Source organism: Coregonus clupeaformis, chromosome 15 (assembly GCF_020615455.1).
Source record: "Coregonus clupeaformis isolate EN_2021a chromosome 15, ASM2061545v1, whole genome shotgun sequence".
Lineage (NCBI taxonomy): Eukaryota > Metazoa > Chordata > Actinopteri > Salmoniformes > Salmonidae > Coregonus > Coregonus clupeaformis.
The window spans coordinates 56,367,432-56,394,442 of NC_059206.1; the positions used below are offsets into that span (position 1 = coordinate 56,367,432).

At 45.3% G+C, this 27,011-nt stretch overlaps 1 protein-coding gene across 1 annotated transcript in view; it reads left to right on the forward strand.

The window, feature by feature from the left end:
* The window catches only part of LOC121583528 (tyrosine-protein phosphatase non-receptor type 13-like), a 150,176-nt gene that overhangs the window by 42,191 nt on the left and 80,974 nt on the right, over positions 1-27,011 (forward strand). The window contains 17 exon segments of the mRNA XM_045225454.1: positions 591-765; positions 1,096-1,246; positions 1,617-1,755; positions 1,994-2,146; positions 5,035-5,217; positions 5,527-5,689; positions 6,047-6,199; positions 7,294-7,382; positions 7,645-7,763; positions 17,163-17,278; positions 17,466-17,529; positions 19,093-19,178; positions 19,608-19,713; positions 20,095-20,228; positions 23,182-23,273; positions 23,355-23,682; positions 24,365-24,465. Of these exon segments, the coding sequence (XP_045081389.1) occupies positions 591-765; positions 1,096-1,246; positions 1,617-1,755; positions 1,994-2,146; positions 5,035-5,217; positions 5,527-5,689; positions 6,047-6,199; positions 7,294-7,382; positions 7,645-7,763; positions 17,163-17,278; positions 17,466-17,529; positions 19,093-19,178; positions 19,608-19,713; positions 20,095-20,228; positions 23,182-23,273; positions 23,355-23,682; positions 24,365-24,465 (2,352 nt within the window).

Genomic DNA, 27,011 nt, shown 5'->3' on the forward strand with positions numbered 1-27,011 from the left:
AGTGGGAATATAATTTGTTTTTCAATAGGACAATGACTCAACACACACCTCCAGGCTGTGTAAGGGCAATCTGACTAAGGAGAGTGATGGAGTGCTGCATCAGATGACCTGGCCTCCACAATCCCCCCGACCTCAACCCAATTGAGATGGTTTGGGATGAGGCGGACCGCAGAGTGAAGGAAAAGCTGCCAACAAGTGCTCAGCATATGTGGGAACTCCTTCAAGACTGTTGGAAAAGCATTCCAGGTGAAGCTGGTTGAGAGAATGCCAAGAGTGTGCAAAGCTGTCATCAAGGCAAAGGGTCGACTATATGAAGAATCTCAAACATAAAATATATTTTGATTTGTTTAACACTTTTTTGGTTACTACATGATTTCATATGTGTTATTTCATAGTTTTGATGTCTTCACTATTATTCTACAATGTAGAAAAATAGTAAAAATAAAGAAAAACCCTGGAATGAGTAGGTGTGTCCAAACTTTTGATTGGTACTATATATATATATATACCCAGATCTGGAGCAGAGAGATCCCAGGTCTGGTGGTCAATATAATGGAACTGACCTCTCCCTTCTTGTTTCTCTACCCCAGAACAAGCATTGGAAGCTGGAGGAGGTCCAGAGGAAGGTGGGGGTGGTTCTGCTGAATGGCCAGAAGCTGGAGCTGAGCTGTGACGTCAAGGCTGTGTGTAAGGACGTACTGGACATGGTGGTGGCTCATGTTGGACTAGTGGAGCACCATCTCTTCGGCCTGGCCTGCCTCAAAGGTATGGTATGGGTGAATAAACTTCATCCTGTGTGTGTGCGCGTGTGTGTCTGTCTCTGTCTGCACTCTTCTGCCCTCCTACTGACCCATATAAACCAAAACTTGTTGATTTCCTACTTTTTATTTCCCCTGCTATCTAATTGTCAGGCTGCTTCTGACGTTCTGTAAGTTTATATGTTGTTATTTTCAGTGTGACTGTGTACGTGTGCAAAGAGACACATGGCAGCTCATGCTGATTTGTTCCTATGTTATCTCTCACTCTCCCCCACCTCCCCCTCTACCTCCTCCCTGATTTCTCTCTCACCTTGCCTCCATCTGTGTGTTCCTACAGATATTGAGTTTTTCTTCATTGATCCTGATGCCAAGCTGTCCAAAGTGGCTCCCGAGGGGTGGAAGGACAAACCCAAGAAGAAGAAACCACACATCCAGTTCAATCTGTTCCTACGCATTAAGTTCTTCCTGGATGATGTCCACTTCATACAGTAAGACAGTGGAATCATCTGCCATTCCCTGTCAGAGTCTAGCTTGGGCCCGTATTCATAAAATGTCTCAGAGAAGGAATGCTGATCTAGGATCAGTTTTGCCTTTAAGATCATAATGAATATGTTTATATGGATGCGTTCCAGTTTATATCCTAGATCTGCACTCCTACTCTGAGATACTTTATGAATATGGGCCCTGGTCCCAGATCTTTGTGCCAAGCATGACAACAACAACAACCAATAGGACTACACAACACAAACAGATCTGGGACCAGGCTAGTCAGAGCCTTTTGATTAAGTGAAACTAGCCCTCAGTTAGACAACAGTCGCCTACTTCAGAATAAAGTGTAAATACTATGTTCCACTCCAGGCACACCATGACGAAACACCAGTACTACTTGCAGCTGAGCAAGGATATCTTGGAGGAGAGGATGCGCTGTGACATGGAGAATGCCATGCTCCTGGCATCCCTCGCACTGCAGGCAGAGTTCGGTGACTACAAAGCAGAGGTATCCCTTCTCTTCAGTATTAATACAAAATAAATGCAATTACTATATTAGTACTACAATTGTATGGTTTCCCTGACCAATATTAAGCCTATTTCTGGACATAAAATCACTTTCAATTGAGACTCTCCATTGGAACGTACCCTTTAGTCCAGGAGTAGGCTTAATCTGGGTCTGGGAAACCAACTCTATAGTCTATGTTAATAGCTAAAATAATGCCATCTCTCCTCATCTGTTTTAGCTCCATGGAAATATGTACTTCAGGCTTGAACATGACCTGTCTGCCTCTGTACTGGATAAGATTGACCAGAGCTCCATCAAGGAAGAACTGCCCAAACTACACAGCACATACTACGGTGCCACCGAGGCAGAGACAGAGTTTGAGTTCCTCAAGGTAAGGGCCTAGACAGGATGCGATATCCATTGCTTTCATAATCACATTGTCACAAACAGATCTGGGATCAGAATAGGGATGCACTGCCTCATAACTCATCACTACTACTCACAACATAAGGGCCAAGATGGCTAGATGACTGATACACTTTATCTAATTACAGATGCTATGACGCTGTAATTTGTATTTGTATTTATTAAGGATCCCCTGGGGTCAAGCAATATTAAGGCTGTTATATACAGTACAATTTAAAATATTACATGACATTACATTTCATAACACTTTTCACAACACATTAAGTGTGTTCCCTCAGGCCACTACTCTAGTACCACATATCTACAATACAAAATCCATGTGTACGTGTGTGTAGAGTGCGTGTCTTATCATGTGTATGTGTAAGCGTGTGGCTGTGCCTGTGTGTGTGTGTCTTCACAGTCCCCAATGTTCCATAAGGTGTATTTTTATCAGTTTTAAAAAAAATCTCATTCTACTGCTTGCATCAGTTACCTGATGTGGAATAGAGTTCCATGTAGCCATGGCTCTATGTAGTACTGTGTGCCTCCCATAGCCTGTTCTGGACTTGGAGATTGTGAAGAGACCTCTGGTGGTAAGTCTTGTGCGGTATGCATAGGTGTTCGAGCTGTGTGCTAGTAGTTTAAACAGACAGCTCGGTGCATTCAACATGTCAATACTTCTTACAAAAACAAGTAGTGATGAAGTCAATCTCTCCTCCACTTTGGGCCATGAGAGATTGGCATGACATGCATATTATGAATGTTAGCTATACGTGTACATTTAAGGGCCAGCTGTGCTGCCCTGTTCTGAGCCAATTGTAATTTTCCTAAGTCTCTCTTTGTGGCACCTGACCACACGACTGGACAGTAGTCTAGGTGTGACAAAATTAGGGCCTGTAGGACCTGCCTTGTTGATAGTGTTGTTAAGAAGGTAGAGCAGCACTTTATTATGGACATACCTCTCCCCATCTTAGCTACTGTTGCATCAACATGTTCCGACCATGACAACTTGACCTCAACTTGTTCAATTTCCACATTATTCATTACAAAATTTAGTTGAGGTTTAGGGTTTAGGGAATGATTTGTCCCAAATACAATGCTTTTAGTTTTAGAAATATTTAGGACTATCTTACAGTACCAGTCAAAACATTTTAGTCATTTAGCAGACGCTTACAGGAGCAATTAGGGTTAAGTGCCTTGCATAAGGGCACATCGACAGATTTTTCATCTAGTCGGCTCTGGGATTAGAACCAGCGACCTTTCAGTTACTGGCACAACACTCTTACCCACTAAGCTACCTGCCGCCCCAAAATGTTGGACACACCTACTCATTCAAGGGTTTTTCTTTATTTGTACTATTTTTTTTACATTGTAGAATAATAGTGAAGTTATCAAAAGTATGAACTAACACAAATGGAAATATATAGGAACCAAAGAAGTGTTAAACAAATCAAAATATATTTTATATTTGAGATTCTTCAAATAGCCACCCTTTGCCTTGATGACAGCTTTGCACACTCTTGGCATTCTCTCAACCAGCTTCACCTGGAATGCTTTTCCAACAGTTTTGAAGGAGTTCCCACATATCGGTCGGGGGATTGTGGAGGCCAGGTCATCTGATGCAACACTCCATTACTCTCCTTCTTAGTAAAATAGCCCTTACACAGCCTGAAGGTGTGTTGGGTCATTGTCCTGTTGAAAAACAAATGATAGTCCCACTAAGCCCAAACCAGATTGGATGGCATACGCTGCAGAATGCTGTGGTAGCCGTGCTGGTTAAGTTTGCCTTGAATTCTAAATAAATCACAGACTGTGCCACCAGCAAAGCACCCCCACACCATAACACCTCCTCCTCCATGCTTTACGGTGGGAACTACACATGCAGAGATCATCCGTTCACCCACAACGCGTCTCACATAGACATGGCGGTTTGAACCAAAAATCTCAAATTTGGACTCCAGACCAAAGGACACATTTCCACCGGTCTAATGTCCATTGCTGGTGTTTATTGGCCCAAGCAAGTCTCTTCTTCTTATTGCTGTCCTTTAGTGGTGTCTGTTACTTGAACTCTGTGAAGCATTTATTTGGGCTGCAATTTCTGAGGCTGGTAACTCTGGGTCTTCCTTTCCTGTGGCGCTCCTCATGAGAACCAGTTTCATCATAGCGCTTGATGGTTTTTGACACTGCACATGAAGAAACTTTCAAAGTTCTTGACATTTTCAGTATTGACTGTTCTTCATGTCTTAAAGTAATGATGGACTGTCATTTCTCTTTGCTTATTTGAGCTGTTCTTGCCATAATATGGACTTGGTTTTTTACTAAATAGGGCTATCTTCTGAATACCCCCTTACCTTGTCACAACACAACTGATCAAATGCATTAAGAAGGAAAGAAATTCCACAAATTAACTTTTAAGAAGGCACACCTGTTAATTGAAATGCATTCCAGGTGACTACCTCATGAAGCTGGTTGAGAGAATGCCAAGAGTGTGCAAAGCTGTCATCAATGCAAAGGGTAGCTATTTCAAGAATCTCAAATATAACATATATTTTGATTTGTTTAACACTTTTTGGTTACTACATGATTCCATATGTGTTATTTTATAGTTTTGATGTCTTCACTATTATTCTACAATGTAAAACATTTTAAAAATAAAGAAAAGCCCTTGAATGAGTAGGTGTCCAAACTTTTGACTGGTAGTGTATTTCTTGCCACTAATTCTGAAACTGACTGTAGCTCTTTGTTAAGCATTGCAGTGATTTCACTCACTATAGTAGCTGACGTGTATAGTGTTGAGTTATCCGCATACATAGACACACAGGCTTTACTCAGAGCCAGTGGCAGGTCATTGGTACGATTGTTTATTCTCTGAAGGTGAGCCAGAGGCTGACAGAGTACGGAGTTCACTTCCACCGCGTCCTCCCTGAGAAGTGGTCCCAGACAGGCATCATGCTAGGGGTGTACTCCAAGGGTGTGCTCATCTTTGAGGTCCTGAATGGAAACAGAACCCCTGTATTAAGGTTCCCCTGGAGAGAAACCAAGAAGATCTCCTTCACTGTAAGTATTCTGTCTCTCTGAAAATGTGAGGCTTACATTTGGAATCGGGGTTCCCTAGTCCTAGTTGAGTTAATAGCCATATTTTTGGGGGTTGATAAAGTGATTATCTGCTTATATAAAATGATTTGAACTAATGGAAAAGAGCTATATAAATCCATTCAATTAATGAATCTCAACATTTCAAGAGGCTGGTGTATTTATCTCACTGGAATCGTACCCTGCTTTCTCTGCATTGCTTTGCAATATTTCTCTCACTCACTTTTATCCTTTTCTCAAACTCACTTTTATTATCCTTATGTTTTTCTGCAGAAGAAGAAGATCTGCCTTCAGAACACGTCAGATGGGATCAAACACCTGTTCCAGACAGACAGCAACAAGACCTGTTAGTATCTGCTGCACCTCTGCTCTGCTCAGCACAAACTCCACCTCCAGATGAAGGCCCGACAGAACAACCAGGAGCTGCAGGACCTAGGTGAGACGGATAGAGATGGTGAACTAACTACAGCATGTCTATATGAGCTTTGTCACATTTCCTCAATTAAACTTACCTAATCATCTTATTTTTTTATGTGGAACATAAGGCTTCCACAAAAGAGTGGCCCTGCTACCGATTGTCTGCCTTTTTGGAAAGAGAAGATCGACACCAGTGGCAATCTCTAGCCTTATGCTAACAACATAAACAAAAGTAAAACATTGAGTCTCTTTTATGGTTAGATCTATATATTGCCTGTGTGGAGAGACATAGTTGTATCCTTGGTCTGCCAGCAGGGATTAATACAGTTTCTTAATTTGCATTTAACTAAATATCGTTCTTTCCCCTCTTCCACAGAGAATTCTCCACTCATCAGCCTGCAGTATTCTCTGGGCCCTGGTGGGGTGGAGAGGATGGGGAGGGCAGTGAGCTCTGCCAGCCTGGCCCCTAGCTCCTCAGCTCGCTCCGCCTGCTCAGACAGACCACCTGAAGAGGATCTCTTACTCAGACGTAAATAATGTTATAAATCATTTGTATATCACTTATATACAGTGCATTCTGAAAGTATTCAGACCCCTTCCCTTTTTCCACATTTTGTTACGTTACAGCCTTATTCTAAAATGGATTACAATGTTTTTTTCTTCATCAATCTACACACAATACCCCATAATGATTTGGAAAGGCACACACCTGTCTATATAAGGTCCCACAGTTGACAGTGCATGTCAGAGAAAAAAACAAGCCATGAGGTCGACGGAATTGTACGTAGAGCTCCGAGACAGGATTGTGTCGAGGAACAGATCTGGGGAAGGGTACCAAAAAATGTCTACAGCATTGAAGGTCCCCAAGAACACAGTGGCCTCCATCATTCTTAAATGGAAGAAGTTTAGAACCACCAAGACTCATGTCGGAGGAAACCTGGCACCATCCCTATGGTGAAGCATGGTGGTATCAAAACCGGCCGTGACCGGGAGTCCCATTGGGCGGCGCACAATAGGCCCAGCGTTGTCAATGTTAGGGGAGGGTTTGGCCGGGGGCTGCTTTACTTGGCTCATCGCGCTCTAGCAACTCCTTCCGGGTTAAGCGTGCGAGTGTTAAGAAGCAAGGCTTGGAGGGTCATGTTTCGGGGGACGCATGACTCGACCTTCGCCTCTCCCGAGCCCGTTGGGAAGTTGCAGCGATGAGACAAGATTGCAATTGGATATCACAAAATTGGGGAGAAAAAAGCGGTAAAAAAATATATAAGGTGCTTCAACAAAATACTCAGTAAAGGGTCTGAATACTTATGGAAATTTTTATTTTCAAAAAACTTTTTTTATACATTTGCAAGATTTTCTAAAAACCTGTTTTTGCTTTGTCATTATGAGGTATTGTGTGTAGATTGATGAGGAAAAGTAAGAATTTAATCAATTTTAGAAAAAGGCTGTAACGTAACAAAATGTGGAAAAAGTCAAGGGGTCTGAATACTTTCCGAAGGCACGGTAGTCCCCATTCCTCAGTTCTTTGTTTGTTGTATTTTATGTCCTGTAATATTTTGATTACTAGTTTTAATGATGTAATTATTTGTGAAAAACTATAAATAATACATGTTTATCTTATCTTAGGTGGCCCTGAACAAGGCCCCTGTGAACCACCACCACTCCAATACCCGGCTGATGATGAGCAGATCACACCACAACCTGGGCCAGGTATGGTGCAATTTTTTTTGTCATTCTATTGTGGTCTGTAATGGCAGGGCATGTTTATGGCATATGTTTATGGCTCCTGACTTTGTATTTGTAGTGAGTCTTTGTCTTGAACAGCATGTGTGTGTTTTTCTCTGCTCCTGTTTAATGTGAAATTTCCCTCTGTGATTAATAGTGTTTAAACTGTTGTTAACTGTTGAGGCCCTTTGCCTTACTAAGAGATAAAATGAATTAAGTCAAGATTGTCTATCTATCCATCTATCTTTCCAGGTGCCTGAGTCTCCAGAGCACAGGGCCTTCTCCTCCAACAGCCAGTCCCAGGCTGCTCTGAACCATGCCCGTGCCAGCTCTGACACAGGCTCAATCTCTGTGGTACACCAGCAGGAAACGTGAGTCCAGGCATTCCTCTTTGCACATGTGCTGCTGTCTTTTCCATGCTACTCTTCATTCAAAGCAGCACCTCTGCCTCATTATAGTGGTGGTCAAACACCCAGAGCTTTTGAATAAAGATGGTTGTTATTGCAGCAGACAGTGCTCTGTAGTCCTGACTGAACTCACCTTAGAACAGGGCAGGGCAGGGATTACGTACTTTCAGCACATTCAGCATCTAATTACTGTATAATATCTCTCTGTCTGTAGATCAGTATGGCTGCCAGGGAGAGATGGCGCTGCAGTGGATCGCTGCCATCTTACGGGCTCCTGACCAATTCTGCTAGTTTGTGTGTTTTTTTTACGCTGATCGTAACTCTTTTTGTACATCCTATTTTTGTACATAATATTTTCACCATAATTTCCTATGACCGAAAGCAGCTCCTGGACATTAGAACAGCGATCACTAACCTTGATTTGGATGAAGATTTCTACTTTCTACTTCAACGAGTTGGCAGCTGTGAACGTACTGCTCATTCCGGAACAGGCCCTAATCCCTTAAGTGTGCCTTGAATTCTAAATAAATCACAGAGAGTGTCACCAGCAAAGCACCCCAAACTATCGCACTTCCTCCTCCATGCTTCACGGTGAGAACCACACATGTGGAGATCATCCGTTCACCTACTCTGTTTCACAAAGACACTGTGGGTGGAACCAAAAATCTCAAATTTGGACTCATCAGACCAAAGGACAGATTTCCACTGGTCTAATGTCCACTGCTCGTGTTTCTTGGCCCAAGCAAGTCTCTTCTTCTTATTGGTGTCCTTTAGTAGTGGTTTCTTTGCAGCAATTCGACCATGAAGGCCTGATTCACACAGTCTCCCCTGAACAGTTGATGTTGAGATGTGTCTGTTACTTGAACTATGTGAAGCATTTATTTGGGCTGCAATATCTGAGGCTGGTAACTCTAATTAACTTATCCTCTGCTGCAGATGTAACTCTGGGTCTTCCTGTCCTGTGGCAGTCCTCATGAGAGCCAGTTTCATCATAGCGCTTGATGGTTTTTGCGACTGCACTTGAAGAAACTTTAAAACTTCTTGAAATGTTCCAGATTGACTGACCTTCATGTCTTAAAGTAATGATGGACTGTCGTTTCTCTTTGCTTATTTGAGCTGTTCTTGACATAATATGGACTTGGTCTTTTACCAAATAGGGCTATATTCTGTATACCAACCCTACCTTGTCACAACACAACTAATTGGCTGAAACACATTAAGAAGGAAATAAATTAAACAAATTAACTTTTAACAAGGCACACCTGTTAATTGAAATGCATTCCAGGCGACTACCCCATGAAGCTGTTTGAGAGAATGCCAAGAGTGTGCAAAGCTGTCATCAAGGAAAAGGGTGGCTACTTTGAAGAATCTCAAATATAAAATATATTTTGATTTGTTTAACACTTTTTTGGTTACTACATGATTCCATATGTGTTATTTCATAGTTTTGATGTCTTCACTATTATTCTACAATGTAGAAAATAATAAAAATAAAGAAAAACCCTTGAATTAGTAGGTGTGTCCAAACTTTTGACTGGTACTGTATATATTGTGACGTCACGAGAGGCTACACAGCTTTCAGCGGGATTGCTCAAGTAGTGCAAGGAGACAAGGTTCAAACAAAACAAGGATTTTATTATAGGTCTTGGGAAATTAACGAAAATATAACAAAATTCTGTTCTCTTGTGGCTCTTTAAGGGTTAACAGTTCAGGGATGTCTCTTCCACATCCAAAATCATAATTCTCACTCGCTCAGATAACTTTTCCCCAGCCTTACTGTAGTCCACGTTGCAGCTAGTGGCCAACCCAGCAAAAAGTCCTTCCAAATGTCTCTCACGTATTTCCACAGGTGCATATTTCCAAAGGTGAGTATTTCCCAAAGGTAAGTATCTCCAAATCCTTATATTCCTCATGGAAGTGGACGTGCAGCACTCTTGTCCTCCAGAGAGCCCAGGTTGGAGACTGTGTCTCTTCCCTTCCCACCCCTTCAGCTCATCCGCTCCTCATTTGTTTCAGCTGCGTGGGAAGATTGGCCATAGAGGGGTGGAGTTCCCGACCATACCAGCAGATGGAGCCATAGCTGTCTGGGTTTGCAGCCACCTCAGGGGGATGTAACGTCCCTCCAGGACACAGCCTCTCGTGACATCACACATCCCCCTCCTCGGGACCGACGTCCTCGTCGGGTAAAGGCAGCGAAGAAGGCATCACGCCGGGAGGGCGTCCGCATTGCCGTGGTGCTTGCCAGCCCTGTGGACAACAGAAAAGTTAAACGGTTGCAAGCTCAAAAACCATCTGGTTACTCTACTGTTTGATTCCTTGTTCTTGGCCATCCACTGCAGAGGGGCGTGATCAGATACCACCATGAAACGTCGGCCCAGGAGATAGAACCAAAGGGACTCCAGGGCCCAGACTACAGCCAGACATTCTTTCTCCACCGTTGAATAGTTCTTCTCTCTTGGAAGTAACTTTCTGCTTAGGTAGAGAATGGGATGTTCTTCACCGTCATGTGCCTGGGTGAGGACAGCACCCAGACCCACCTCCGAAGCATCCGCTTGGACAATGAATTCCTTCTTGAAGTCTGGTGCCACCAGGATCGGACTGGAGCAGAGTGCTCGCTTCCAGGTTGAGGAAAGCCGCCTCCGCCGCAGGGTTCCACTTCACCATTCGTGAGTGGCGTTTGGTCGTCAGCTCCGTCAACGGTGCAGCTATGGTAGCAAAATCTGCAATAAAGCGTCTATAGTAGCCAGCGAGGCCCAAAAATGACCTTACTTGCTTCTTGGTGATGGGCTGCGGCCAGTCCTGTATGGCCCGCAGTTTGGCTTCCTGTGGTTTGACCAACCCCCGCCCAATGGTGTACCCCAGGTAGTTTGTCTCACTGAAGGCCAGCTTGCACTTCTTCGGGTTTGCCGTGAGCCCTGCTTCCCTGAGCGAATCCAGCACCGCTTGTACCCGGGGTATGTGGCTGGCCCAATCCGGACTTTGTATAACAACATCATCCAAATAAGCCGCTGCGTGCCTCTTGTGGGGCACAAGGACTCGATCCATCAGGCGTTGGAACGTGGCAGGTGCCCCGTGGAGACCAAACGGAAGTCGGGTATACTGGTAGAGCCCCTCCCGGGGAGGCAAAGGCTGTCTTCTCCTTAGACGCCGGGGTCAGGGGCACCTGCCAGTAGCCTTTTGTGAGATCAAGAGTGGTTAGGAAACGAGCATGCCCCAAGGAGTCTATTAAATCATCGACACGAGGCATTGGGTATGCATCAAATTCAGACACTTCATTCAACTTTCGATAGTCATTACAAAATCGTACTGAACCGTCTGGCTTGGGAACTAGTACGATGGGACTTGCCCAGGCACTGTGGGACTCTTCGATTACTCCCAACTCCCGCATCTTCCTTACCTCCTTCTGTATAACCACTTTACGAGCCTCTGGCACGCGGTACGGGCGCTGGTTTACCGTTCGGCCAGGCATGGTGCGGATCTCATGTTGGACCACCTCTGTGTGACCGGGAAGGGAGGAGAAGACATCCTGGTTCTGCTCCACGAGTTCCAGGGCCATCTGTCGTTGATGTGGGGACAGATTTGGACCCAGCTGAACCTCTTCTCGCGCCGGTTCCTTGGTCTCTGTGGGGGGTAGACAGCTGAACAGCGCCTCTCTGGCGTGCCACTTCTTTAAAAGGTTAACATGATAAATCTGCTCAGTTTTTCTTTTATCTGGTTGCCTCACCTTGTAGTTTACTTCTCCCATGCGTTCAATGACCTCATATGGTCCTTGCCAGGTTGCCAGGAATTTACACTCAACGGTTGGCACCAGGACCAGCACTCTGTCCCCCGGCTTAAACTCCCTGGGTTGAGCAGATCTGTTGTAGGAGGCTTGCTGTTGCCGCTGACTGGCCTCCAGGTGTTCCCGCATCATGGGATAGATGGCCTTCATTCTCTCCCTCATAGCCCCGACATGGTCGATCAGTGTCCGCTGTTGGCATGGCTGCTCCTCCCAGGCCTCCTTGGCGATGTCGAGGAAGTCCTCTGGGTCTGTAGGAAAGCAAGAGCTCAAAGGGTGAAAAACCAGTAGAAGACTGAGGTACCTCTCTCACCGCAAATAATATGTAGGGTAACAGCTGATCCCAGTTGCGCCCATCTTCCCCTACCGCTTTCCGCAGCATGGATTTTAGTGTTTTGTTAAAACGTTCGACTAGGCCATCTGTCTGGGGGTGGTAGACCGAGGTTCTCAGCTGTTTGATTTTCAGTAAAGCACAGAGTTCTTTCATCACCCTGGACATGAATGGAGTCCCTTGGTCCGTCAATATCTCTTTTGGGATTCCCAGACTAGTTGAGAGACGGAACAGCTCCTTGGCGATTTGTCTGGATGTAGCCTTCCTCAGCGGAATGGCCTCCGGGTACCGGGATGCATAGTCCAGAATGACCAGAATGTATTGATGTCCCCTGGAACTTTTCGGTAAGGGCCCGACTATGTCTAATCCAATCCTCTCAAAAGGAGTTTTGATAATGGGCAAGGGAATGAGCGGGTTTCTATATGTGGGCTTTGGCGCAACCTGCTGACACTCAGGGCAACTACGGCAGTAGTTCTCTATCTCTTTGTGTACTCCTGGCCAAAAGAAACGTTGCATGATTCTTTCCTTAGTCTTCCACCCCCCAAGTGGGCCCCTAGCGGGTGTGTGTGTGCTAGGTTGAGTACTGTGGCCCGATAGGGCTGTGGCACGAGGAGCTGTTCATGCACTTCATCATTTTTCTTGACTATCTGATATACTAACCCCCGGTTTACTGCGAAATGGGGGTAAGTAGGGTTTGTCTTATCACCTAACACTACACCTTCTAATACCTGCACATTTCTTAAGGCATTTGCAAGAGTAGGATCTTGTAATTGAGCCGTACCATACTGGCCTGTGAGAGGGGGAAGCTCTTGGGTGCCTGGGACGTCTTCTTCACTGGAGAACGGAGCGCTTTCCTGGGCTGCGTTCTCTTCTCCCGTATCCGGACCAGTCTCGGTGTCGGTCTGGGCACCTGCCATCCCTATCAGAGCCCGGGCGGGAGTGAGTAACTCGGAGGATTGCACCGGAGCCTTCCCAGGATGAGTCTTGCCTCTCCGTTTCCGAGGTACTCGGGTTATCCTCTCCTGAGACTCTCTCCAGAGTGGGTAAAAGGCTGGGCAGTCTCGTCCAATTAGGACAGGGACGGGGAGGGAATCAACCACCCCCGCCGTCGTGTGTATGGTTCCCCGTGTGCTGGTCATTGTAAGTTCAGTAATGGGGTATTCTCTGGTGTCCCCATGGACACAGGAAACTGGGAGGACTTTCCCCGGGGTCAGACACGTTGGGCCCACCAAATCCTTACGCACCAGGGTGGCCCGGCTACCAGAATCCAGTAAGGCCTCCACATCATGGTGATTCACAGTTACCGGGCAGGTGGGGGGTCGATCTGGGCCGCCATCTACGACTCCCAAGAGCGAGGCAAAACGGTGTGTGGGTGCTGAGCTGGAGGACTCCGCAGTGGGCATAGGTTCATCGGCTGGTTTCCCACACTGCCAGGAGATATGTCCCATCTCCCCACACCGGTAACACTGTCGAAGTTTCCCCCTCCTGGTGTACTCTTCTTGGACCCGCCTGGTTTCTGGCTCCCCCTGGAGCCGGGATAAGTCCTGACGTGGCTGGGTTCGAGACCTTGGGGGTCCTTTGGACGGGTTCTTCCCATTTGTGGTGGGGCCGCCCTCCTGGGGTCTTTTTCGGGAAGCATTCAGCATCTCCGCTGTGGCCTGGTACTTTTCCACAGCTTCCACGGTCAGATCAGCCGTGGTCAAGGCCTGTTGACTGATGAACCGTTTGGCCTCATAAGGCAGGGGCGCGTAGGTAACGATCCACCACAACGGCCTCCACCACCGCCGCTGCTGTATTCCTCTGCGGATCCAGCCATTTCCTTGCGATTCGGACAAGTTCATGCATCTGCGCCCGAGGAGGTTGGTCTGGTTGGAAGGTCCAGCTGTGAAAGCGCTGGGCCATACCAAACTTTGTGAGTCCATATCTGCTGAGGATCTCAGACTTCAGGGCATCATAGTCAGTAACCTGGTCAGGGCCCAGGTCCCGGACAGCATTCAGCGATTCCCCGGTTAGAAAGGGGGCTAACAGACCAACCCACTGTTGCTTGGGCCAGGCTTCCCTAGTGGCCGTGGCCTCAAATGCATGCAGGTATGCCTCAATGTCATCGGTAGCTCCCATCTTAGATATAAAGTCACTTGCCTTTATTGGGCGGGTATTTTGGACCACCCTCTGTCTCTGCAACTGCAATTCCTCTGCCTTCAGAAGGTTGGCTTTCTTTTGCTCCTCCAAGAGAGCCACGTTTGCTTGCATCTGGGCTTGCTGGCCAGCAACAAGGGCTTTCAATATGTCCTCCATTTCAGTCGGCGGGGAGCCTACGGCCAACTTGGAAAACTGGGTGATCAAACCTTCGGTATCCTCCTCTGACATGCACTTTTAACGCTTGAGCGTGCCTGTATTCTCCACCATCTGTGACGTCACGAGAGGCTACACAGCTTTCAGCGGGATTGCTCAAGTAGTGCAAGGAGACAAGGTTCAAACAAAACAAGGATTTTATTATAGGTCTTGGGAAATTAACGAAAATATAACAAAATTCTGTTCTCTTGTGGCTCTTTAAGGGTTAACAGTTCAGGGATGTCTCTTCCACATCCAAAATCATAATTCTCACTCGCTCAGATAACTTTTCCCCAGCCTTACTGTAGTCCACGTTGCAGCTAGTGGCCAACCCAGCAAAAAAGTCCTTCCAAATGTCTCTCACGTATTTCCACAGGTGCATATTTCCAAAGGTGAGTATTTCCCAAAGGTAAGTATCTCCAAATCCTTATATTCCTCATGGAAGTGGACGTGCAGCACTCTTGTCCTCCAGAGAGCCCAGGTTGGAGACTGTGTCTCTTCCCTTCCCACCCCTTCAGCTCATCCGCTCCTCATTTGTTTCAGCTGCGTGGGAAGATTGGCCATAGAGGGGTGGAGTTCCCGACCATACCAGCAGATGGAGCCATAGCTGTCTGGGTTTGCAGCCACCTCAGGGGGATGTAACGTCCCTCCAGGACACAGCCTCTCGTGACATCACAATATATATATGAAAAATAAAACAGTAATATATCTTGATTAGATAAGTATTCAACCCCCTGAGTCAATACATTTTAGAATCACTTTTGGCAGCGATTATGGCTGTAAGTCTCTAAGAGCTTTCCACACCTGGATTTGCCCATTATTCTTTTCAAAATTATTCAAGCTCTGTCAAATTGGTTGTTGATCATAGCTAGACAACCATTTTCAGGACTTGCCATAGATTTTCAATAAGATTTAAGTCAAAACTGTAACTCGGCCACTCAGGAACATTCACTGTCTTCTTGGTAAGCAACTCCATTGTAGATTTGGCCTTTTGTTTTAGGTTATTGTCCTGCTGAAAGGTGACTTCATCTACCATTGAATGGTGGAAAGCGGAATTAACCAGATTTTGCCTGTTCTTAGCTCCATTCCGTTTCTTTTTTATCCTGAAAAACTCCACAGTCCTTAATAATTACAAACATACCCATAACATGATGCAGCCACCACTATGCTTGAAAATATGGATAGTGGTAGTCAGTAATGTGTTGTATTCGATTTTCCCCAAACATAACACTTTGTATTCAGGATAAAAAGTTAATTGCTTTGCCACATTTTATGCAGTATTACTTTAGTGCCTTGTTGCAAGCAGGATGCATGTTTTGGAATATTTGTATGTTGTACAGGCTTCCTTCTTTTCACTTTGTCAATTAGGTTAGTATTGTGGAGTAACTACAATGTTGATCCATCCTCGGTTTTCTCCTATCACAGCCATTCAACTCTGTAACAATTTTAAAGTCACCATTGGCCTCATAGTGAAATCCCTGAGTGGTTTCCTTCCTCTCCGGCAACTGAGTTAGGAAGGACGCCTGTATCTTTGTAGTTACTGGGTGTATTGATACACCATCCAAAGTGTAATTAATAGCTTCACCATGCTCAAAGGGATATTCAATTTCTGCTTTTTTTTAACCCATTTACCAATAGGTGCCCTTCTTTGCGAGGCATTGGAAAACCTTCCTGGTCTTTGTAGTTGAATCTGTGTTTGAAATTCACTGCTCGACTGAGGGACCTTACAGATCATTGTATGTGTGGGGTACAGAGATGAGGTAGTCATTCAAAAATCATGTTAAACACTATTATTGCACACAGAGTCCATGCAACTTATTACTGTGTATGACGTGTTAAGCTAATTTTTATTCCTGAACTTATTTAGGCTTGTCATAACAAAAGGGTTGAATACTTATTAACTGAAGATATTTTCAGCTTCTCATTTTTTATTAATTTGTAAAAATTTCTAAAAACATAATTCCACTTTGACATTATGTGGGGTATTGTGTGTAGGCCAGTGACCCAAAAATCTCAATTTAATCCATTTTAAAAATTCAGGCTGTAACTCATCAAAGTGTGGAAAAAGTCAAGGGGTGTGAATACTTTTTGAAGGCACTGTATATGTACATACTGTATCTATCTAAATTACCTCGTACCCCTGCACATCGACTCGGTACTGGTACCTCGTGTATATAGCCAAGTTATCGTTACTCTTATTTTTATTCCTTGTGTTATTATTTTTCTATTATTTCTCTTTTCTTCTCTCTGCATTGTTGGGAAGGGCCGGTAAGTAAGCATTTCACTGTTAGTCTACACCTGTTGTTTACAAAGCCTGTAACAATTTTTATTTGATCTTTCTCTAGTCAGATTGCTAACTACCATCTCAATAATGGACTTTATCCTAGTCCATTATTATATATCCTAACCAGTAGTTCTTTCCTAAGATTTGCTCTTAATTTAGCTGTATATTTGGGGCTGTTGCAGACCACTTTGCCCCCCACACACACACCCAATTGCCTCAATTACCTCAATTACCTCGACTAACCGGTGCCCCCGCATGATTGACTCTGTACTGGTACGCCCTGTATATAGCCTCCCTACTGTTACTTTATTTTACTGCTGCTCTTTAAGTATTTGCTATTTTAATTTTTTACTCATCTATTTTTTACTTCCCACTTTTTTGTTCCCAACTGCATTGTTGGTTAAGGGCTTGTAAGTAAGCATTTCACTGTAAGGCCTATTCGGTACATGTGGCAAATAAAAATGGATTTTATTTTATTTGGGCTGTGCCAGTTTGCCCTTACACTCAGATTCCTCTACATCCAGATTGCATGATGGCAAAAAGAACATACTCTGCAATGGTTTTGCTCTGTAGGAATGTTAATGGTCTTTCTCCTTCCTTTCTCTTTCTCTCTGTCTCTCTTCCCTTTCTCCTCTACAGAGTTTTTGGCTCCTTAGCGTCCCACGGCAGCCCCAGCCCTGCCTGGAGTCTCAAGAGGTTCCAGAAAGAGTCTGACGACTCCTTCATCGACGAGACAGGACATGCCTGTGTCGTAGGTCAGGATATTTTATTTTCCCCTGGCTGCTAACTGTATGAGACGAAATGGGGGTTGGGTTTGCTGTTTTGTCTTTGTGTTGTCTGGCACTGTCGGAAGTGGTGGGGGGTGGAGGGAGAGCATTGGCGCTATCTGCCCTTGTCTGAACTGGTAGGCATCTAATCACTCCTTTTTTGTTCTCTCTCCAGGGTTGAGCATGCACAGCTCTGGGTTGCCCTCAATGCATCCCTCTCTAACTAGTGTTAATGGTAGGTTTCCCTGGGCTCTCTCTCTCCACAAGCTATCAACAGACCGATGGCTGCATCCCAAATGGCACCCTATTCTGTATATATAGCACTACTTTTGACCAGAGCCCTATGGGCCCTGGTCAAAAGTAGTGCACTTTCAAGGGAATAGGGTGCCATTTGGGATGCAGACATCGGTCTGTTGTGTGTGATTATTCACTGTAGTTTGCTTCAGTTATATAGGGTTATATAAATTCTAACAACACTGTGTTTCACTGGTAGAGTTACATAAGAGCCACATAACTCTGGCTTCTGTTCCCCAGAGTGCGTCTGCAATTGCACCCTATTCCCTATATAGTGCAGTGCACTAAATTTGAAAAAAATGGTGCAATATATAATATAGGGAATAGGGTGCCATTTTGGACGCAGCTCCAGTTTAATAGCCCCATGCTTGGCACCAACATCCATCATGACTTTCCCTTTTATCACTGGAATGGAATATATGGAACGGTATCTAGCATATGGAAACCACGTTTGACTCCATTCTAGGTATTCCATTCTAGCCATTACAATGAGCCCGTCCTCCTATAATTCCTCCCACCAGCCTCCACTGCCAGCAGAGCAGTTTAATCGGTCTTCTTAGGGATAGACGAGGGATAATAAACACACACACACAGATAATGCCGTCCATTCGCACTTTGCTTGTGTTTTTTATAAATAATTTATCTTGCAGAGTGATGTGCATAGTGAGGGATGTAGCTCAGTTGGTAGAGCATGGCGTTTGCAACGCCAGGGTTGTGGGTTTGATTCCCACGGGGGGCCAGTATGAAAAATAAAAAAATAATGTATGCACTCACTAACTGTAAGTTGCTCTGGATAAGAGTGTCTGCTAAATGACTAAAATGTAAATGTAAATGTGTTTTATTAGGTTACTGGGGTTCCTGCAATAAGCTTCTTATTACTTGCTAGAAAATCCTCAGTAACCTTACAGAATTGTATAAATGTACTATCAAATATGAAATAATATCTGTTTACAAAACACATATAGCACAACATACTGAGTGTACAAAACATATGCTCTTTCCATGACATACAGTAGTCTGACCAGTTGAATCCAGGTGAAAGCTATGATGCCTTATTGATGTCACCTGTTAAATCCACTTAAATCAGTGTAGATGAAGGGGAGGAGACCGGTTAAAGAAGGATTTTTAAGCCTTGAGACAATGGAGATTGTGTATGTGTGCCATTGAGCGTGAATGGGAAAGACAAAATATTTAAGTGCCTTTGAACTGTAGGTGCCAGGCGCACCGGTTTGAGTGTCAAGAACTGCAACGCTGCTGGGTTTTTCACGCTCAACAGTTTCCCGTGTGTATGGAGAAATATCCACCAGCCAACTTGACACAACTGTGGGAAGCATTGGAGTCAACATGGGCCAGCATCCCTATGGAACGCTTTCGACACTTTGCCCTGACGAATTGAGTCTGTTCTGAGGGTAAAAGGAGGTGCAACTCAATATTAGGAAGGTGTTTCTAATGTTTTGTACACTGTGTACATGCTAGCTTTATAAACATACTAGGTATAAATGCTTCCCCTTGAAAGATAAGCTGAATGCCTTGCCGTCCCCAGAGAGAGAGATTACCGCGGTGAATCTGAAGAACGATGTGAAGTATGGCCTGGGTGAGTTCCCTTCTTACTCTGTGGCGTAGCTTGGATCGTCGGGACCGGTTTGATGGATTGGGAAGCAATAGATTCAGGGAAGCTGCAATAGAGCCTGCTGAGTTCTTACAGAGAAACTGATAAATGGCTGAGGTTAGTCCCAGGGCTTTCAGAAGGGTTATCAGGCCTAGAGCAGGTGCTCTGGACTGAGACTCTCAGACAAAAACAACCTCATTTAGTGGTGCCACAACATTTAGCTATGATGGATGGACCTCAAAAACAGATGCTATTGGGCTACAGCTATATGACTTAGTGGTAGTGATGGAAGGCATTTTATGGTTTCTTGTTAAGTCTCTCAATCTGGTGGTTGGCACATTATTATAGAGATTTCCATGGCATTGGTTCACATTCATGTTTATACTAATCTGCTGTCTCTGTGTCTCTGTTTAGGGTTTCAGATGGTTGGAGGGGAGAATTCAGGTTGTGTGGATCTGGGGACCTTCATCAGCTCCATAACTCCTGGGGGTCCTGCTGATGTCAACTGCTACCTCAAGCCAGCTCAGTGAGACATTCCTTTTTTAAAATAATTTCTGATCATGTCTAAACATGATAACGCATAATAACCACCACTCAAACTTTGAACTAATTCTGCTGATCCCCAATAACGTCCTTATAGAGAGAGATTCTGACTTTGAGTTATGTGGAATAGACAACAGATCATAGGGAGTACAGCTGGTTGGAATGACATCATTATAATAACCATAACTGATTGTAGCCTGGTTGTGTAATGACGTCATTTCAACCAGTTTTGCCCAGCTGGGATGGTCCATAAAAACATCCTTAAAGAAAGCTATGCCTGACTGAATGTATGGAATAGATACGGATGGCTCCAGTATGTACAGTGTGACTGACAGTGCCACTGTGTATTGTGGTCTGTAGGGAACCGTCTGATCTCTGTGAATGAGGTGAACCTATAGGGCCTTCCCCACAATGCTGCCATCGATATCCTACAGACTGCTTCAGATGACATCACACTGGTGGTGTCCCAGCCCAGAGAGAGGCTATTCGAAAGTAGCTATGGAGTTATTATAGATATTCTGAGCAGTTATTAACGCCTATGTCAAACATTAAATGGCATTATGTATAGCTCATAAGGCATTCAAAATTCACTTAATGCATTACGAGACAGTATTTATAGGAAGTGTTGCCACTTTATTAGCTCATTGTTTATGTGTTGAGAATGGGCTAAGTGTCACGCCCTGGCTCTGGGGACTCTAGTATGTTGAGCCAGGGTGTGAGTTTTCATGTGTGTTGGTTCTAGTTGTTGTATATCTTTGTTGGCCAGGGTGGCTCCCAATCAGAGACGGCTGTAGCTCGTTGTCTCTGATTGGGAGTCATACTTAGGTAGCCGTTAGGCATTCATTCATTGTGGTTTCTTGTTCCGTGTTGGTTCGTGTATGTAACCAGGGACGTCACGTTTTCGTTTTGTTGTTTTGTTCGTGTGTTCATTCAAATTAATAAAATGTTCGCATTCCACGCTGCGCCTTGGTCCTCCTCTGTTCCCGACGAGCGTGACAGAAGAAACCACCAAGACTGGACCAAGCAGCGTGTCCAGGAGCCATCGCCAGGGAGATCTCTAGCAGATCTCCTTCGCCTCCTCGACTGGGTCAAGCCGGGAGAGGAAGAGAAGGGCTTGACATGGAAGCAGAAGGGCGAAAGGCTGGCGAGGGACATGGAGACCTGGTCCATGGGTAGGAGAGACGCCCAGAAAATTTTTAGGGGGGGGCTAACGCCGTGGACGACGGGCCAGCAGGAGACCGCGGCCCAGCGGGTTGGCAGAGGAGGCCGCCAGGTTACGGGGGCCACTGGTCGAAGAGGGGATGGAAGGTGTAGAGGCACGGCGAGAGGTACTGGGGTGTGTTACCAGTCCGGTCCGGCCCATTCCAGATCCCTGCGTAGGACCAGTGGTGTGTGTCCCCAGTACGGTCCGGCCTGTTCCTGCTCCCCGCACCAGGCCAATGGTGCGCGTCGTCAGCCCGGCTCGGCCCGTTCCTGCTCCCCGCACCAAGTCAGTGGTGCGCTTCGTCAGCCCGGCTCGGCCCGTTCCTGCTCCCCGCACCAAGTCAGTGGTGCGCTTTGTCAGCCCGGATCGGCCCGTTCCTGCTCCCCGCACCAAGTCAGTGGTGCGCTTCGTCAGCCCGGCTCGGCCCGTTCCTGCTCCCCGCACCAAGTCAGTGGTGCGCTTCGTCACCCGGCTCGGCCCGTTCCTGCTCCCCGCACCAAGTCAGTGGTGCGCTTCGTCAGTCCGGCTCGGCCCGTTCCTGCTCCCCGCACCAAGTCAGTGGTGCGTTTCGTCAGCCCGGTTCGGCCCGCTCCTGCTCCCCGCACCAAGTCAGGGGTGCGTTTCGTCAGCCCGGCTCGGGCCGTTCCTGCTCCCCACACCAAGCCAGTGGTGTGCGTCGTCAGTCCGGCACAGCCCGTGCCTGTTCCACTGGTGCCTGGTTCAGCACGGGTCAGCTGCTTCACGCCGGAGCTAGAGCAATCCGCTCCACCAGTGTGCAGTCCAGCTCCGGTCAGCAGGGCCAGACCGGACCAGGGGTACTTTGGGGGGTTAGAGAGCGAGTGGGGATCATGCCCGGAGCCGGATCCGCCGCCAAGGCGGAGTGCCCACCCGGTCCCTCCCATGTGGTATTTGGTTGCCGCGGTCGGAGTCCGCGCCTTTAGGGGGGGGTACTGTCACGCCCTGGCTCTGGGGACTCTAGTATGTTGAGCCAGGGTGTGAGTTTTCATGTGTGTTGGTTCTAGTTGTTGTATATCTTTGTTGGCCAGGGTGGCTCCCAATCAGAGACGGCTGTAGCTCGTTGTCTCTGATTGGGAGTCATACTTAGGTAGCCGTTAGGCATTCATTCATTGTGGTTTCTTGTTCCGTGTTGGTTCGTGTATGTAACCAGGGACGTCACGTTTTCGTTTTGTTGTTTTGTTCGTGTGTTCATTCAAATTAATAAAATGTTCGCATTCCACGCTGCGCCTTGGTCCTCCTCTGTTCCCGACGAGCGTGACACTAAGTACAATAGATAATGTAAGAGTAGTAGCACAACAATCTTATAACCAGAAATCTTTATGAATGTATGTTATAAACATTTATGAGTAGCTATAAGTGTCAATGAGAGTAGTAGCAGAGCAATCATATACCATAAAACTTCAATTGAACGCAGTCTCAAATAGCCACCTGTCACGTTTAATAGCTGGGCAACGACACACATTTCAGCAAATAAATGCCTATTTCAAATAAACGGCAGGTCTAAATGAATTGTTTATGAGGTTACCATGAATTACCATGAATTGGTCCTCTGTAGCTCAGCTGGTAGAGCACGGCGCCTGTAACGCCAAGGTAGTGGGTTCGATCCCCGGGACCACCCATACACAAAAATGTATGCACGCATGACTGTAAGTCGCTTTGGATAAAAGCGTCTGCTAAATGATGTATTATTATTATTTATTATTAATTGTTTACAAGGTTTGTTCGATTTTTTACATTAAATAATTCAGTAGTGACTCGATAAAATGATGGCAATCATCCGTTTTTATTGGCAGTAAGAAACTGCTAGTCATTGGCTGCTAACAGCTGACAACTACTAGCTAACTGGCAAGCACAAAAACGGTGAACAACTTCGGCAGTACAGACCCCCAGATATCGGCCTATGGCCCTCTAGTGGCGAAAGTAAGAACTTCCTTAAATACACAGTCAAAGGGGATAATAATTATTCATACACAGTATGTAAATGATAACAAATTAGTGCAGTAAATGAAGAAATAAATTAAAATGCTGGAAGTGAATGCTGGAATTAAACAATGAACTATGCAAATGAGCAAATGAGCAAAAGCTGTGTGTATTAAGGAAATAGATGCCTGTCTCTAATAAGCACCTGATGTGTTCAGTGATTTAAGCAAATAAATGCCTGGGATATTAATTGAAGTTTTACGGTAACCAGTATTTCTTAATCTCCTCTAGATTCTCCATCAGGGTTTGTTCCATATAAACCACAGGCTCCCCTGGCGGTCTCCAGCCATAGACAACAGGACCTGGATTTTGAGTCATCATCTGAGGAACAGGAGGCAGGAACAAGCTCCCCCAGCCCTCCTCTCCCCACCACCACCACCCCTACCCCCTCGTCTGTCTCCCCTGTCCAACGCCAGGGCAGCCTCAGCTCACAGGACTCCAGCACCGAGAGCACCAATGCACCCCTCCAGACCCCAGTCAACAGCACCCACCCCCATCGCACCCTGCCCGCTTCAGTACCTGTATCCATACTCCATCACCAGGACCGGACCATCAACATCGCACCCATCGAAACAGCTCCACCAGTGTTGCCACCCAAAACCAGGAAAGCTAAGATCCTTGAGGTCCCTAAAGATCCGGATTATTCAGATAGAGGAGACTCTGATATGGATGAGGAGACGTACTCTAGTAGTCAAGAGAAACAAAAGCTTAAAAAGGTAGGCGCTGGTGTGTATTCTGACAGGAGTTCAACAGTTGCTATCTCTGTTTCAATGACCAGGGCTGTGATTCACTGTAGATGACTGTTTTTGTCTGTTTATTAGTTGCTTTTCACATTTCTGAAAGTCTGTTTGAGTGACTAGGACTGTTTCACTGTAGTTTTTGTCTGTTGTTTTTTTTGTATGAGTTTTTTGGGTGCTTTTCACATTTCTGAAAGTCAGTAGGCTACAAGCTCAAATTCAAGAGGAATATTTACTGCAAATAATGTTGAAAACATCTTGTGTATTACCTGAAAACTACCTGAGAATCAGTCCCTAATAGTTTCTCTCATATGTTTGTACCCCCAGGTACACTATACAGTACTGTAGTCACCACCAAACCACGACAAAGATACATGTAGTTAACAAACTCAAATGCTTGACGTTCTTTACAAACAAATTGCCTGTTTGTTTAATCATTGTCTGGCTACCTGTCATTGCATTTAGAATGTCAACAAATGCAAAACAGCGTTATATATTATGGCTGCATGTCATCCTTTGAACCCTATTGTACTGTATGTTATGCTTCCGATTCCAATTCTTCTCCCCCCTATCTACTTCCTGTTATTTTCTCTCTCTCCTGTCTGTTACCTGGTAACAACGTTCCATTTATTGCCATATTCTCTGTTTGCAGGAGTTCACTCCTCCTCTCCCCCATGGCAGCATGGGAGGGTTAAGTGGTAATGTCCCGGGGGTCAGTAGTCTCTCTCCAGGAGATCTATTTGACATTGAGCTGTCTAAAAAGGACAGCAGCCTGGGCATAAGTGTCATGGTATTGTTCGGAAAGGTTTTCACTCTCTCTTGTTTATTTTAATTTTTTTCCTCCGTCTCATGACTCTTGTGTATACAGTGCATTCGGTAAGTAATCAGAACCCTTCACTTTTTCCACATTTTGTTACGTTACAGCCTTGTTCTAAAATTGATTAAATTAAATTTTTCCTCATCAATCTACAGTGAGGGAAAAAGTATTTGATCCCCTGCTGATTTTGCACATTTGCCCATTGACAAAGACATGATCAGTCTATAATTTTAATGGTAGGTTTATTTGAAAAGTGAGAGACAGAATAACAACCATATAAATCCAGAAAAACGCATGTCAAAAATGTTATAAATTGATTTGCATTTTAATGAGGGAAATAAGTGTTTGACCCCTCTGCAAAACATTACTTCGTACTTGGTGGCAAAACCCTTGTTGGCAATCACAGAGTTCAGATGTTTCTTGTACTTGGCCACCAGGTTTGCACACATCTCAGAAGGGATTTTGTTCCACTCCTCTTTGCAGATCTTCTCCAAGTCATTTAGGTTTCGAGACTGACGTTTGGCAACTCGAACCTTCAGCTCCCTCCACATATTTTCTATGGGATTAAGGTCTGGAGACTGGCTAGGCCACTCCAGGACCTTAATGTTCTCCTTCTTGAGCCACTCCTTTGTTGCCTTGGCCGTGTGTTTTGGGTCATTGTCATGCTGGAATACCCATCCACGACCCATTTTCAATGCCCTGGCTGAGGGAAGCAGGTTCTCACCCAAAATTTGACGGTACATGGCCCCGTCCATTGTCCCTTTGATGCGGTGAAGTTGTCCTGTCCCCTAGCAGAAAAACACCCCCAAAGCATAATGTTTCCACCTCCATGTTTGACGGTGGGGATGGTGTTCTTGGGGTCATAGGCAGCATTCCTCCTTGATGCCAAAGAGCTCGATTTTGGTCTCATCTGACCACAACACTTTCACCCAGTTCTCCTCTGAATCATTCAGATGTTCATTGGCAAAGTTCAGACGGCCCTGTATATGTGCTTTCTTGAGCAGGGGGACCTTGCGGGCGCTGCAGGATTTTAGTCCTTCATGGCGTAGTGTGTTACCAATTGTTTTCTTGGTGACTATGGTCCCAGCTGTCTTGAGATCATTGACAAGATCCTCCCGTGTAGTTCTGGGCTGATTCCTCACCGTTCTCATGATCATTGCAACTCCACGAGGTGAGATCTTGCATGGAGCCCCAGGCCGAGGGAGATTGACAGTTATTTTGTGTTTCTTCCATTTGCGAATAATCGCACCAACTGTTGTCACCTTCTCACCAAGCTGCTTGGCGATGGTCTTGTAGCCCATTCCATCCTTGTGTAGGTCTACAATATTGTCCCTGACATCCTTGGAGAGCTCTTTGGTCTTGGCCATGGTGGAGAGTTTGGAATCTGATTGATTGATTTCTTCTGTGGACAGGTGTCTTTTATACAGGTAACAAACTGAGATTAGGAGCACTCCCTTTAAGAGTGTGCTCCTAATCTTAGCTCGTTACCTGTATAAAAGACACCTGGGAGCCAGAAATCTTTCTGATTGAGAGGGGGTCAAATACTTATTTCCCTCATTAAAATGCAAATCAATTTATAACATTTTTGACATGCGTTTTTCTGGATTTTCTTGTTATTCTGTCTCTCACTGTTCAAATAAACCTACCATTAAAATTATAGACTGATCATTTCTTTGTCAGTGGGCAAACATACAAAATCAGCAGGGGATCAAATACTTTTTCCCCTCACTGTACATACAAAACCCCATAATGACAAAGCGAAAACAGGTTTTTAGAAATGTTTGCACATTTATTAAAAATTAAAAACAGAAGTAGCTTATTTACATAAGTGTTCAGACCCTTTGCTATGAGACTCGAAATTGAGCTCAGGTGCATCATGGTTCCATTGATCATCCTTGAGATGTATTTGCAACTTGATTGGAGTCCACCTGTGGTAAATACAATTGATTGGACATGATAAGGGAAAGGCACACACCTTTCTATATAAAGGTCCCACAGTTGACAGTGCATGTCAGAGCAAAAACCAAGCCATGAGGTCGAAGGAATTGTGCGTAGTGCACCGAGACAGGATTGTGTCAAGGCACAGATCTGGCAAAGGGTACCAAAAAATGTCTGCAGCATTTGAAGGTCCCCAAGAACACAGTGGCATCCATCATTCTTAAATGGAAGAAGTTTGGAACCACCAAGACTCTTCCTAGAGCTGGCCGCCCGGCCAAACTGAGCAATCGGGGGAGAAGGGCCTTGGTCAGGGAGGTGACAAACAACCAAATGGTCACTCTGACAGAGCTCCAGAGTTCCTCTGTGGAGATGGGAGAACCTTACAGAAGGACAACCATCTATGCAGCACTCCACCAATCAGGCCTTTATGCTAGAGTGGCCAGACAGAAGCCACTCCTCAGTAAAAGGCACATCACAGCCCACTTGGAGTTTCCCAAAAGGCATCTAAAGAACTCTCAGACCATGAAAAACTAGTTTCTCTGGTCTGATGAAACCAAGATTGATCTCTATGGCCTGAATGC